This window comes from Schistocerca gregaria, chromosome 6 (genome assembly GCF_023897955.1).
Source record: "Schistocerca gregaria isolate iqSchGreg1 chromosome 6, iqSchGreg1.2, whole genome shotgun sequence".
NCBI lineage: Eukaryota > Metazoa > Arthropoda > Insecta > Orthoptera > Acrididae > Schistocerca > Schistocerca gregaria.
Window position 1 is genome coordinate 284,215,475 of NC_064925.1, and position 12,906 is coordinate 284,228,380.

Genomic DNA, 12,906 nt, shown 5'->3' on the forward strand with positions numbered 1-12,906 from the left:
TACGTAATGTGTACTATCTAGACAGTAAACAGCTCCGTTTCTTCTTAACCTGTATACTTTTGATCGCTTGCACATCGATGTCTTATTGGCAAGGATAGTACAGTGTGATACATTTTTTAATAGTTCTTGGAGAGGATAACTGTATTCATGAATAACATGTACATGATTCCATTTAAGAAATTTAATCTCTATCCCGTGCCTCCTACATCAGTCGGGATACATAAAACGTATACTCTCAGCAAGAACTACCCAGTGATGTTAATAAACATTGGTAGAAACAATTTCTCATTTAACAGAACCGTTTAAGATATACACGTAAATAAAAAGAAAGCGTTACAAATGGACGTGATGGGGGACTAACTGTTACTGCTGGGAAAGGCTTAAATTACTGTATGTATACATTTCGATACCTGGGAGACAGAACAGATGAACATGACAGGTGCGCTCAAGGCTCAGATTCAAGGACAAGGTCAAAAGGGCGTTTATAAGAAGAATTACCAGCTAATATTCAAGAATGGAAAATCGTGTCTTGCTTTGAGTGCATTATAACTAGCCCGGATTTCGTAAAGTTCGTGAAACGAACTACAACAGGCGTCAAGAACCAAAATGTACGTGCCAGACATGTGGATATACACGTAATCAGTTCCCTCTGAACTTAAACACGTTAGGTTACAATTCACTCCTCGTTCATACGATAATTATTCTGCTACTGTGAACCGTATGTATTACACTGCACTCAGATTTTATCATTATACAATGACGGTAACAGGAGACGGGGCATCAATTACATTTTCCTATTCGCATAGGAAAAATCGCCGCCACGTTTGGTGCTTGGAAAATATGGAAGTAACAACAATAAAAACAGCAATGCATGCTAGCCGCTTTAGGGCTACCATCGTTTCAACAGTTGAAAAGGTTGCGTTTTTCTGCTCTACAGATTTTTCGCTACTGTTGGTATAACTGTGCTTGTAGATATCCCCCATGTTATTCAATTGTACGTTGATCGAGCATTAAAGTCAAGATTGTCATTCTTCCAGGGACGGCAAATGACTTGAAAGAGTAGTTGAAAGGTATGGATGGTGTATTGAAGATGTTTTAAGATGAACATCAAGTAAAGCATGCGTAATGGAATGAGTTCAAATTATATCACGAGATGCTGAGGGAATTAGATTAGAGTATAAGTTACTCAAAGTAGTAAGATGAATTTTATTATTTGGTGAACAAAATAAATGGTTCAAATGGCTCTGAGCACTATGGGACTTAACTGCTGCCGGCCGCGGTGGTCTCGCAGTTCTAGGCGCGCAGTCCGGAACCGTGCGACTGCTACGGTCGCAGGTTCGAATCCTGCCTCGGGAATGGATGTGTGTGATGTCCTTAGGTTAGTTGGGTTTAAGTAGTTCTAAGTTCTAGGGGACTAATGACCACAGCAGTTGAGTCCCATAGTGCTCAGAGCCATTTGAACTTAACTGCTGAGGTCATCAGTCCCCTAGAACTTAGAACTAATTAAACCTAACTAACCTAAGGACATCACACACCTCCATGCCCGAGGCAGGATTCGAACCTGCGACCGTAGCGGTCGCGCGGTTCCAGACTGTAGCGCCTAGAACCGCTCGGCCACCCCGGCCGGCAAACGAAACAAATATCAGTGACCAAAGCAGACAGGAAATAAAGTGCAGACCGGCAATAGCTAGTAAAATATTCCTGAAAAGGAGGAATTTCTTAACATCAGTAATAAATTTCATTGGCACGAAATTTTTTGCTTAGAGGTGCCTGTCTGGAGTTTGCCGTTTGTGCGGAATTGAAATGTGGACGATAAACAGTTTGGACAGAAGAGAACAGAAACTTTTGAAATGTGGGGCTACAGTAGAATGTTGAAGACCAGGTAGGTAGATCATGTAACTAATAAGGTGGTTTTAAACGGAACTGGGATAAAGAAATTTGTGGCACAACTTGACTAACAGAAGCGATCTGTCGAAGTGCATCAAGAAATTATAAATTTGGTAATGGAAAAATAAGTGGTTGTGGAAGAGGGGGTAAAAATTGTAGAGCCAGACGAGGCTTGAAGACAGTCGGAAGGTTAAAATCGGTGTAAGCTGCAGCTGTTGTGCAGAGATGAAGAGGTTTGCACAGGATACACTAGCTTGGAGAGCTGCATCAAATCAGTCTTCGGACTGAAGACAACAACAACAAAGGAGATAAATTTCTGGAATGAGTTTGCGATATTTATGCACTTTTGCAAATATACTCGACATTTTTTATTATATGCAAGATTACAGCAACGTCAGTGGATTCTAAAACACGTTATTTAGTTCCCGGTACTGCCATTGTTTTAGACACACCCCGTATATTTTGGGATCTCTTGTCCGCTTGTTGTGCAGAGTAGTATTGTTTTTTTACGTCCCACATTGATTCCTGCAATTATTTCAGACGTTTTTGGTTGTCTGTTAGTACTGGCAGCTCCATGCAGACGCTGCAGCTCTCCGCCGTTAAGTGAGGGCCGTCAGCCACTGCGTTGTCCTCGGTGAGAGGTAATGCCTAAAATGTCATATTCTCGGCAATCTCTTCACACTATGGATCTCGGAATATTGAATTCCCTAATGGTTTCCGAAGTAAAATATCCTTTGCCCCTAGCTCCATCTACCATTCCGCGTCAAAGCCTGTTAATTCGCGTCGTGCGGCAATATTACGTCGGAAACCTATTCACATGAGTCATCTAAGTACAAATCAAAGCTCCGCCAAAGCGCTGCCCTTTGCGACTTGTGTACCCGATATCAGCGCCATATGTGTATGTGCATATTGCTAACCCATGACGTTACCTCGGTGTATGTCGGAATTAAGTGAATTCGAATGAGGGCAGGTTGTTGGTGCTCCTATGGTGGGAGCTTTCGTAACCAGTGTAACCGAAGTGTATGTGTTGTAAGAGGCGCTGTATCGAAGCTTTACATGGCATACAGGGAAAGCGAAAAAACATCCGCTAAGTCACAACGCTGGCGAAAGTGTGTTTTGAGTGATCTTGACAGACGGTCATTGATGAGGATTGTGACGAAAAATAAGAGGTCATTTACAGCAAAAGTCATTGCAGAACTGAGTGTTGCACTCACAGAATCTATCAGCAACAAAACAACAGAAAGGGATCTGCGTCAGTAAGAAATTTCAGGGTGAGCTGTAACTACAATATCACACGTCAGTGATGCAAATACCCGTAACAGGTGTCATAAAAAATGGACTCAGGAGCAATAGAGAAAGTCTTGTTTCTTACTGTTTCCAGCATGTAGTCAAATTGACGTCTCAAAAGCGAAACATGGCGGGTGTTCGACATAGATCTGAACATCCATATCGCGGTATTCCATGGGCCCCAAGGATATCTGCAAGGTCACGTTGCTACAAAGCATTATGTGACAATTTTGACAACGCAGAGCCATCCATTGGAGCAATATTTGTTTCCCAATGGTGATACCGTGTTCTAAGGTGCAAATGGTTCAAATTGCTCTGAGCACTATGGGACTTAACATCTGTGGTCATCAGTCTCCTAGAACTTAGAACTACTTAAACCTAACTAACCTAAGGACATCACACACATCCATGCCCGAGGCAGGATTCGAACCTGCGACCGTAGCAGTTGCGCGGTTCCGGACTGAGCGCCTAGAACCGCTAGACCACCGCGGCCGGCGTGTTCTAAGGCGACAGCGTCCTTGTTCACACATTTCGCATCGTCCAGGACTGGTTTTGTGAAAATGAGAATGAGTTGTCGCATATCCCCTGTCTACCACATTCATGTTTGAGACTTTGAAAAGAAAAGTGAGTGATCACTGTCCAGCTCCATCATAGTTACCTGAAATTGCCACGATTTTGTGGGACCTGTATTTATCCATTGGCAACGGCCTTGCCGCAGTGGGTACACCGGTTCCCGTGAGATCACCGAAGTTAAGCGCTGTCGGGCGTGGTCGGCACTTGAGTGGGTGACCATCCGGGCCGCCATGCGCTGTTGCCATGCACTCAGCCTCGTGAATCCAATTGAGGAGCTACTCAACCGAATAGTAGCGGCTTCTGTCAAGAATACCATCTTACGACCGAGAGAGCGGTATGCTGACCCCACGCCCCTCCTATCTGCATCCTCCACCGAGGATGACACGGCGGTCGGATGGTCCCGGTAGGCCACTCGTGGCCTGACGACGGAGTGTATTCATCCATTCGGAAACGACTGGAAATTGTTTTTAATGCCAACAGTTTTCCTACATCGTATTAGGCATGATCATGTGACGTGTTTTTGGTATCATATATTTGTCTGCCTCCTCCTGTATATACTACAGCACCCAAGAATAAGTCCACCCTCCACGATTGTCTCAGAGTGATAACTATAACTCTGAGATAAAGGTGAACCCAATAGTCAAACTTTTTCTTTTTAATTATAGTGTGCAATGGAAATCTCTTATTATTATTATTATAATTAGGCACGGTTGGACCCTGTCGGATCACGCAAAGATATTGTATTTTAAACCTTCGAAGATTCCAAGCAATTCTAATTTTTTTCGTGGATGCTTTTTCTTTCTTCAGTCCGCTTTGTCCTTGGTCTGCTCGTGACAAAATTCTCTGTCAGTACTTTCCATTCGCTAGTTCTTTTGGTGTATAAGTTTCTGCTGGAAATGTTTGAAGGACATTTTTTATATGTGTCTTATCTAAATCCTTTTTGATCTACATACTTTTTTAAAAATTCACATTAAATGTGTCATAATATGTTTTGTGAAGGGTGACTGGAGTCAGTTAATTGTGGTTTAAAACAGATATATTTTGTGGACATAAAACAAGTATAATGCATTCTGTTTACATTCTTGCAGTTAACACACTCAGGTCATTTATTCATTATTAACTGCCAGTGATAATCTTAGCTTGTGTATCAATGACTGAATGCAAATCTTTCGACTGGACGCCACTCTGGCAACTTGCATGTCCCTAACCTACCGCAGTTATCCAACCGGTGAAAGACGGCGTACATGTTAACGTGAATCCGAACCATGTGCCATTCCTGGCGACTCCTCACATCGATGAGCTGTGAGACTAGCATGAAAGGCAGACAAAGTTCTCGTGTCCGGCAGGGATTCAGGCGGGATTGCTAGGGAGAACTGATATACGTAATTAATGTAAATTAGCTTTCCAACACAAGACTTAACTGAATCGTTCAATACGCAGATGAATATCTGGGTGGCCGTTGTGTGGTAACGTACACTGTAGCGTCCGGAGATAATGCAACGCGTAAAAATGATAGTACGCACGGGGTTTTGTTGAAAGTTACGTAATGGACTCTCTTGCACCTTCCCTAGTTATGGACGATGCAAATACTGATACATAATATCCAACTAATTTCTCGTAGGAGACTTGCCCATGGCCAAATATAGGTTTTATCAATGCACCTCCCTGTTTTAGAATGATAATGAAAAGTGCATCAAGATAGGGCAAATTGTTTTAAATTTATATATGTTATTGAAGCGATCTCCTATAGTAATTTGTAGTATTATAGGCCAAGATCGCTTTATGTGAAACAGATTGTTTCATGATCAGTTTCGAGAGTAACTATCTGCCATCTTCAGAATCTGGAAGATATGAAATTCTGAAGACGACAGCTAGTTACTGTCGAAACTATTCATGAAACAAATAGAGCGGACGTAGACATCGGCGTGCGCTACACTTCAGTCTGTTGCCACCACCTCTACTTCGCATTCACGTTCGTTGATACTTAACTACACTGCAGAGCAGTTTGTTACCACATCCAATATTTCAGCGAGGAGGGGCACTTTCACAATTTGACCGAGATTTTTCTATTGATGGGACACCATCTCAAAAACTCTAAAATCGCGGACAGCGCCAATCATAGAACTGGAAATTGTGATTGTCGCTTTAATAACATGAGGTAATCTTTACTGGTAACACTGAACACAATGGGCTCGCATTCGATGGGGCGACGGTTATATTCCTCGCCCGACCATTCTGATTTAGGATATCCGTGATTTCGCTAAGTCGATCCAGGAATACCCCTGAACGGTTCCTTTGAAAGAGCACGGCCGATTTCCGTCACCATCTTTAAAACAATCGGAGCTAGTGTTGCGTCTGTAATGACCTCGTTGTCGACGGGACGATAAACCTTTCTTCCTTTCATTCTCTAAAAAGGATGCAGTGGTCCCCAGATCACTGTGACAATATACCGAGAATCGGTTTTTTACTTTTCACTTTTTTCTCTTTTTTTAGCGAGCGGCGCTTGGCGGTGTTTACAATCCCCTGGAGATTTGTTTGCGCGGGAGTGAGTCACGGAGCGCGCTGCCGAGGCACGCCGGAGCCCTGCAGGGCGGCAGTTCTGCGGGCAGCCGGTGGCGGCGCGCGCGTCATGGCGCGGCGGGCGCCGCTGCCCGGGCCGCGCTCGGCTGGCGGCCAGTTCTTTGTGTGAGTCGGTGGCGCGAGCACCGTCCGTGGAGCTCCCCGTGCCGCGCGCCGCATAGCGAGAGACTCAGCCGAGCCAGGCCCCAGGAGGCCGCGAGTGCAGCCAGCGAGCCGCCCAGCTTCCGCGTCGCATACTACCCTCTCTGTGCGTGTGCGCGCCGCGTGCCACCGACCGGCGGCGACGCGGCCGAGTGCGTGCGCCACCGTACTGGAGACGCCAGCGCAGCAGCGTGTGCAGCACTTGTCGCTGAAGGTGACCTTGACGCCGGAACGCTGGATCTGACGTCGGCAGCCAGGATTAACCCCGTGCCGTCGGTTGCCGGTAAGACACCACGCACACAAAAACACACACTCCATGACCCTATGCTGGAGCCACCTCTTGCAGGATCTCAGCGCCCGCGAAAGTGGCCCGACGGGCCCCACCGCTGCCAGCTTGGCGATTTCTCCTGTATAAGGCCTGCAGCTTTCTACGGCCACGTCACGTTACGCTGGCTGTGTGCGGTCGCGCCGCTGCTGCCTGCGCAACTGGAGCGAAACGGTAGCTGTCGCAGGGGAAATGATACCTCATCTTACACGCCCCTGTCATTGTGCCCCGCAACGGAACACGAATACGTCAACGACAGCGCATAGTCACACTCCAACACAGTCTACTTCCAATACTATGCATTTTCCCACCAGCCTCCGTCAGTGGACAACTACACACCTTCTATCAAAGGGAACATGGCTAAAAGATACGGGTTTGAGTTCTCGTAGCCGGTGTCAACATTGGCGAATCCACCGAGAGGGCAGGAGAAGGGGTGGGCACCTGCCCACCCCCCCTCCTCCAAAAAAAAAAATCTTCACAAACCGAAGTCGAATCGAATCATACCACTCCACAAGGACGGCATCAATTCACTGTCAGCATGAAGAATAACAGAACACGACTGCTACCTAGTGTACACAGAACCATTGTGTACACAGAACCGTTCCGTCATGAAATCTCAATATTGTTTCACCATTCACCTATGATTCACATAATGGGTACGCTTTTGGCTGTCAATCCAAAAGGGATACAAAGCGTTGTTCGACGCGCTTAGGTTTCGCCCTCACCGCTCACCATTCATTCCAAATGCTGGAGTCAAGTAGCCGAACATTTTCCAACAGCGACTATTTAGATGGATCCCACTGCTTCGGAATTCCCCCAAGCGGAATACCAGGGAGTCCCGAAGGAAATACAAGTAGTGGGATTCATGTATTGAGTATTGAACGCTAGAAATCACACAGTCAAAGTAACCAAAAACTGTTTTACTTCGACAGTAGTTATAAAAAATGACTCTGAGCAATATGAGACTTAACTTCTGAGGTCATCAGTCCCCTAGAACTGAGAACTACTTAAACCTAACTAACCCAACGACATCACACACATCCATGCCCGAGGCGGGGATTACAGTAGTTATCAGCCTGTGGAGCATTCTTAAGAGGAGAAGCACGTCCTTCTTCCAGTGTTTTCCGTTCTCCTTCGTCAGCCGCTTTCTTCGAAATAACAAGCAAAATGGCCTGTACACTGGCAGGTAGATGCGCAGCTCTGTTCAGTACTAAGCTAAAGACCATCTTGTCTAGGAAAACTATTAAGTTTCTGTTCATTTGTAAGCTTGCCCATTTACATTGCTTCCTTCCTCCTTAACTTGCTTTTGCTATCCTCAGATTGCCGATTTATTCTACTGCGAGCCCTATTTTCATTTACGGATGTTGCACAAACAATTTGGAGCTGGAGCACATTAAACTTTGTGGGAAACATTCGATTAAGCTCATTTTGGCCCCTGTGTGTATGATTACCTGTCGCGATATGATCTTCATTCCAGTGCACACGCGATAAATCTTGCGCATTGCTGCCAGCTCTTCGACCGCTGTTTATCGTCCCTAACGCCGTCACTCTTGTTACGTGATGTGTGGCTCTTTCGACACTCAACGACGAGCCTGACTGCATCGTGTTTGCCTTTTCTTGTAGCGTGGCTGCAGTATCTGCATTGATAGCCCGCCGACGCTAACAGCGATTGCGTAAACGCCTCCGCTCGCTCTGTCGGCAGTTAATCGTGCCCTGGAGCAACTGGGTCTCCCCCTCCCCCTGTCCCCTCCTCCCGACCGACTCACTCCATTTCCCTTCCCCTCCTACGAGCGCTGGATTGACCTTAGCTGCCCTTCGCCTTCCAGATGTCTCGGGCCACACGCTAGCATTTCTTGGCGCCTGCTCGATAGGAAATGACCCGGGAACTTGAAAATCAAATGCATTGTGGTAAATTATTTGGAACTTTTATCCCGTAAACAACACCCATTTTCTTATTTGCCCTTGACAATTTTCAAATACAAAACCATGTCGAGGTGATGCAACTTCATTCGGCTAGTGTATGGAGGTGTCCTTTGATGCGTACAAAGTAAACTTCTCCTGTGTCAGAGGTTTCTTCATAATTTCCACGGGCCAGCGCGCATTTTAGGAACAGTGCCTGCTGCAATAGAACACGAAAATCAAAAGTTGCTAACAGTCTTTTAAAGGTATGTTCTTAAGGGTTACTTCCTCCGCAACGGCTCACCTGTGTATATCAAAGGTAACCGGACACCTATTAGCGGACGTTAATGTGGTGTGTGTCGACCCTTCGCATATATGACAGCGTGAATTCTGGGGACGATTTGAATGAGGCGTCTGAATATCTGTGGAAGAATGGCACCCCATTCTTCCTCAAGAAACGAACCAAGAGGAAGCAGTGATGCCTGGCTCTGTGGTCTCATCCCATAGATATTCCATTGGACTGTGGTCGGGATTCTAGGTAGGCCAGTAAATGTCAGGAATTTTATTGTGCTTTCACCACTGCGTTACGGATGCTGCTTTCTAACAAGGCGCAGTGTCTTTACAGTCATCGTCTCAGCTATTCCTCTATTGTATGCAGTACATAATTCTATAAAATATGGTCAGATATGTCCGGATTTTGCGTTTTATTGACAATAAGGCATTTATATCCTGACCAAAAAAAACGCTCTCATACCACAACACCACACCCCTGTACTCCACCACAGTTGGCACTACACATGATGGCAGGTAACGTCATCCAGGCACCCGCCAAACCCAAACCCATCTTTTGGAATATAACAGGGTGTAGTGTGACTCTCTATTCCAAATCACTCGTTTCCAGTCATCCACCGTCCAGTGGCATCGCTCTTTACACCAGCTTACGCTGACACGATGACTACAGAAAGTATGGCTTACGAAGAGCTAGCTGCTCGATCACATACCCCATTTTTTTATGTTTCTACGCACAGTTATTGTGCTAGCTGGATTCCTGGTAGCACTTTCAAACTCTCGTGTGATTCCTTCCGCCAATTTCACGCGATTTTTTACGGCCACCATCCGCATTTTTGACGGTTCCTGTCCGTCAGTACAAGAGGACTGCCTGGCCTGGATTTAACTGTGGGTGTTTCTTCGTGTTTCATTTCATTATCACATCACCAACGATCGACTTGGCAGCTTTAGATGGCTCGAAATGTCCCTGGTGGATTTGTTACGTTCGAAGTCACTGAGCTGCCCTGATCGACCCATTCTGCTGCTATTGCTTCTGTAGTGCTAACACAATACCCACCGCAATTTTTGATACTGGCGGTTCCGCCTCTTGTGACGTCTTTTGATCAGTTCCGCTATATATGAAGACTTCCAGACCCTTGATCAGAGAGTTAAGGATCAGTAACGTTCGAGGAATTTAGGAGGAAATAAGCCTGAGACTTTCCGTTTACTGATGTACTAATCCATATAACTCTAATTAAATTTGATTAATTCCGTTCCTAATGCCTCTTTATGCCACTTTCACCCAGTTTCTAGACCATTTTTCTGAGGATGTAGCTGTTCTTTGCCATGAACAACGTCTTTTAAGTACTCCTTATATCTTTAAATGCCACTTTGTCAACTGATGAAGGGAGCAAAGCGACAGAAACCTGTCATGATAAGTAACTAGTACAGTTTACTATTTGGCTCAGCATTGTTTTCTTATTTATTGTTTAACTACTGCGAAGGAATCTTGTAAACATGTTTTGGTGTAAAAAAACTAGGGCAGAATATTCAGTACGTGTAACAGTTGTATTTATGTTCCATGAAGGCGAAATACATCAGAGCCTGTGGAAAAGCTGTGTTAAATTGGTGTCTGTGAACTGAACAACCGGGAGTTATACAGAAAACAAGCACCTCCTTGAATTTTGCTCAGAGTGAGAGGCAGCTTGCTGAAGAGGCGGAAAGGAGCACTGGAGGAGTTTGAATATGATTTTTTTTTCTTTTTTTTGTGGAGTGTTCCAGCTATGGTGAAACGATGGTACTTGATCTTAGGGATATCGGAGTGCATACGCACTGAGAAACTGATGAAGTAGACTGCATGTGTTGGTGAAGTAACTAATCTGACCGCAACCAACCTAACTGAGCGCTTGAGCTACTTCGTGGTCAAATAGATGGATGTTGTATGTATAAAGGACACAAGCAGCCATGGTTAGTTCTAAGTGCCTAGAATTTTCAGTACTTGTGTCGTGTGGGATTACATGGAAGCAGTGGAGGTTCCGCAGATGAAATAGCTTCAAGCGGTGACCCAATACAACCCAGCACAAGAATTAGAAACATGAGGCTATATTGTCGTTACTTTATACGTAAGACATGAACGTTTTAAAAAATTAAAATTTCTCCACGTTGTTTGCATGATTACAGTTTATGTCTCACATTCAGAGATAATACGTTTCAAAATTTCTGAAGGATATAGAGACAAACGAAAGGGTTTCATTACGTGGCGACAGTATGTTACCACCGCCTGTGTTCGACGTGATCTTGCATTAACTAGTCACAGACGGTATCACAAGCAGTGGAAGAGATATAAAGCATGTTGTAATGCGGAAACAGAACGATCTATCTGAGGTCCAAAAGAGAATAATCGAAGCAGCTAAGTTTGGAAACTGTTCATGGGCCCCGTGGTTAAAGTATATCGTGCATGGCAAAATGGCACCGAGGCTACTGTGGTCGTCCAGATGAACCAAGGGGATATCAACAGTGGCTCCGTAACGACAGTTCAGCAGTAGTGTCCACTGATTAGCGGCTGGTGACCTTTTCAGATGAATGACACTTTATGTTCCGAAATGTCTGAAAGCGAACGCCCTTGGAAAACAGTCGAAAGTGTCCAGGCCAGAGGAGGGCAGGAAGAATGTTTTCGTGGCATTCGTTGGGTGATCTGGTCATTCTGCAAGGCACGCTGGATCAAAACAAGTATCCATCTATCCTTGGGGATTGTCTGCCCCACAAGTTCGTTTTTCCCTTGTACGATGGCATCTAGCTGCTGTACAATGCGCCGGCCGAGGTGGCCGACCGGTTCTAGGCGCTACAGTCTGAAACCGTGCGACCGCTACGGTCGCTGGTTCGGATCCTGCCTCGGGCATGGATGTATGTGATGTCCTTAGGTTAGTTAGGTTTAAGTAGTTCTAAGTTCTAGGGGACTGATGACTTCAGAAGTTAAGTCCCATACTGCTCAGAGCTTTTTTTTCCTGTACAATGCAATGCGTCACACAGCTCGTATTGCTCATGTGTGATTCGAGTAGCATCAGACAGTGTTTACCCCAGACCACAAAACTCCAGGGATTTAGGTAAGCCCAATCTAGAATCTGTGGGACCATCTGAATCTAGAAGTTAACGCCATAGATCCTCAACCGAGGAGTTCACTGTAGCTAGCTAGCCTGGCACTAAAGTCAGCATGGCTCCACATCACTGTCGGTACCTTCCAAAACCTCATTGACTCTCGTACTGCACGTCTTACAGCAGTCTACGCCGCAAAAGGTTATTAGTCTTTCAACATGTCACCTTAATGTGACCCGATACTATTATCGCGCTACAAGATGTGAACAATCAGAGTGGCGAAATCCTCAAGGCAAACATTATCCTGTTCATTGTTGGCCTGGTAAGTGAGCCAGCCACAGCTGTCTATTCATATTGTATTGTGGATGGCAGCGTACAAGCTATTGCCATTTCTCCTGTTAGGGGATACTATAGACACCCGAAGCATCAAAATAGTAGGTGGCGTGGCTGTTGAGCCTACGTAACAAGAGCCCCAGAACTAGCACGGGAATGGCCCTCTGGGCGTTCCGCTCCCGTTTACGAGCCTCGCACACAGCAGACCAGATTTCTCACGCGTGGCTTGTAGGCAGTGAGAGACTGCGCCACCCCTACCCCGCCACCTGTACTTGGCATTCCCGGTAGGTCTCAACAACCGCTAACCTGCGGATGCTCTCAACAGGTCTCCCACGGGCTGATTCTGGACGTACACTTTCCATCTGTGCATACGGCGCTGCTGTGAGCGTGCGGCTCTGGTACTCGAGGAAGCTCCGCATAACTCAGCCACTACATCTTCTTGAGTATATAACGTCACACTGTCCACATGGATAGCTTCTGTCCCGCCGGCCAGCTAGTCTCTCTTTCTCGTTTGTGCGGGC

At 45.7% G+C, this 12,906-nt stretch overlaps 1 protein-coding gene and 1 pseudogene across 1 annotated transcript in view; both read left to right on the top strand.

Moving 5' to 3' along the window:
- LOC126278852 (uncharacterized) overlaps positions 1-12,906 on the top strand; it is a 399,775-nt gene that overhangs the window by 14,237 nt on the left and 372,632 nt on the right. The window contains exon 2 of the mRNA XM_049979128.1: positions 6,241-6,751. Coding sequence (XP_049835085.1) covers positions 6,241-6,751 — 511 coding nt within the window. The remainder of the gene's footprint in view (positions 1-6,240; positions 6,752-12,906) is intronic.
- On the top strand, positions 3,874-3,991 carry LOC126279146 (5S ribosomal RNA; annotated as a pseudogene).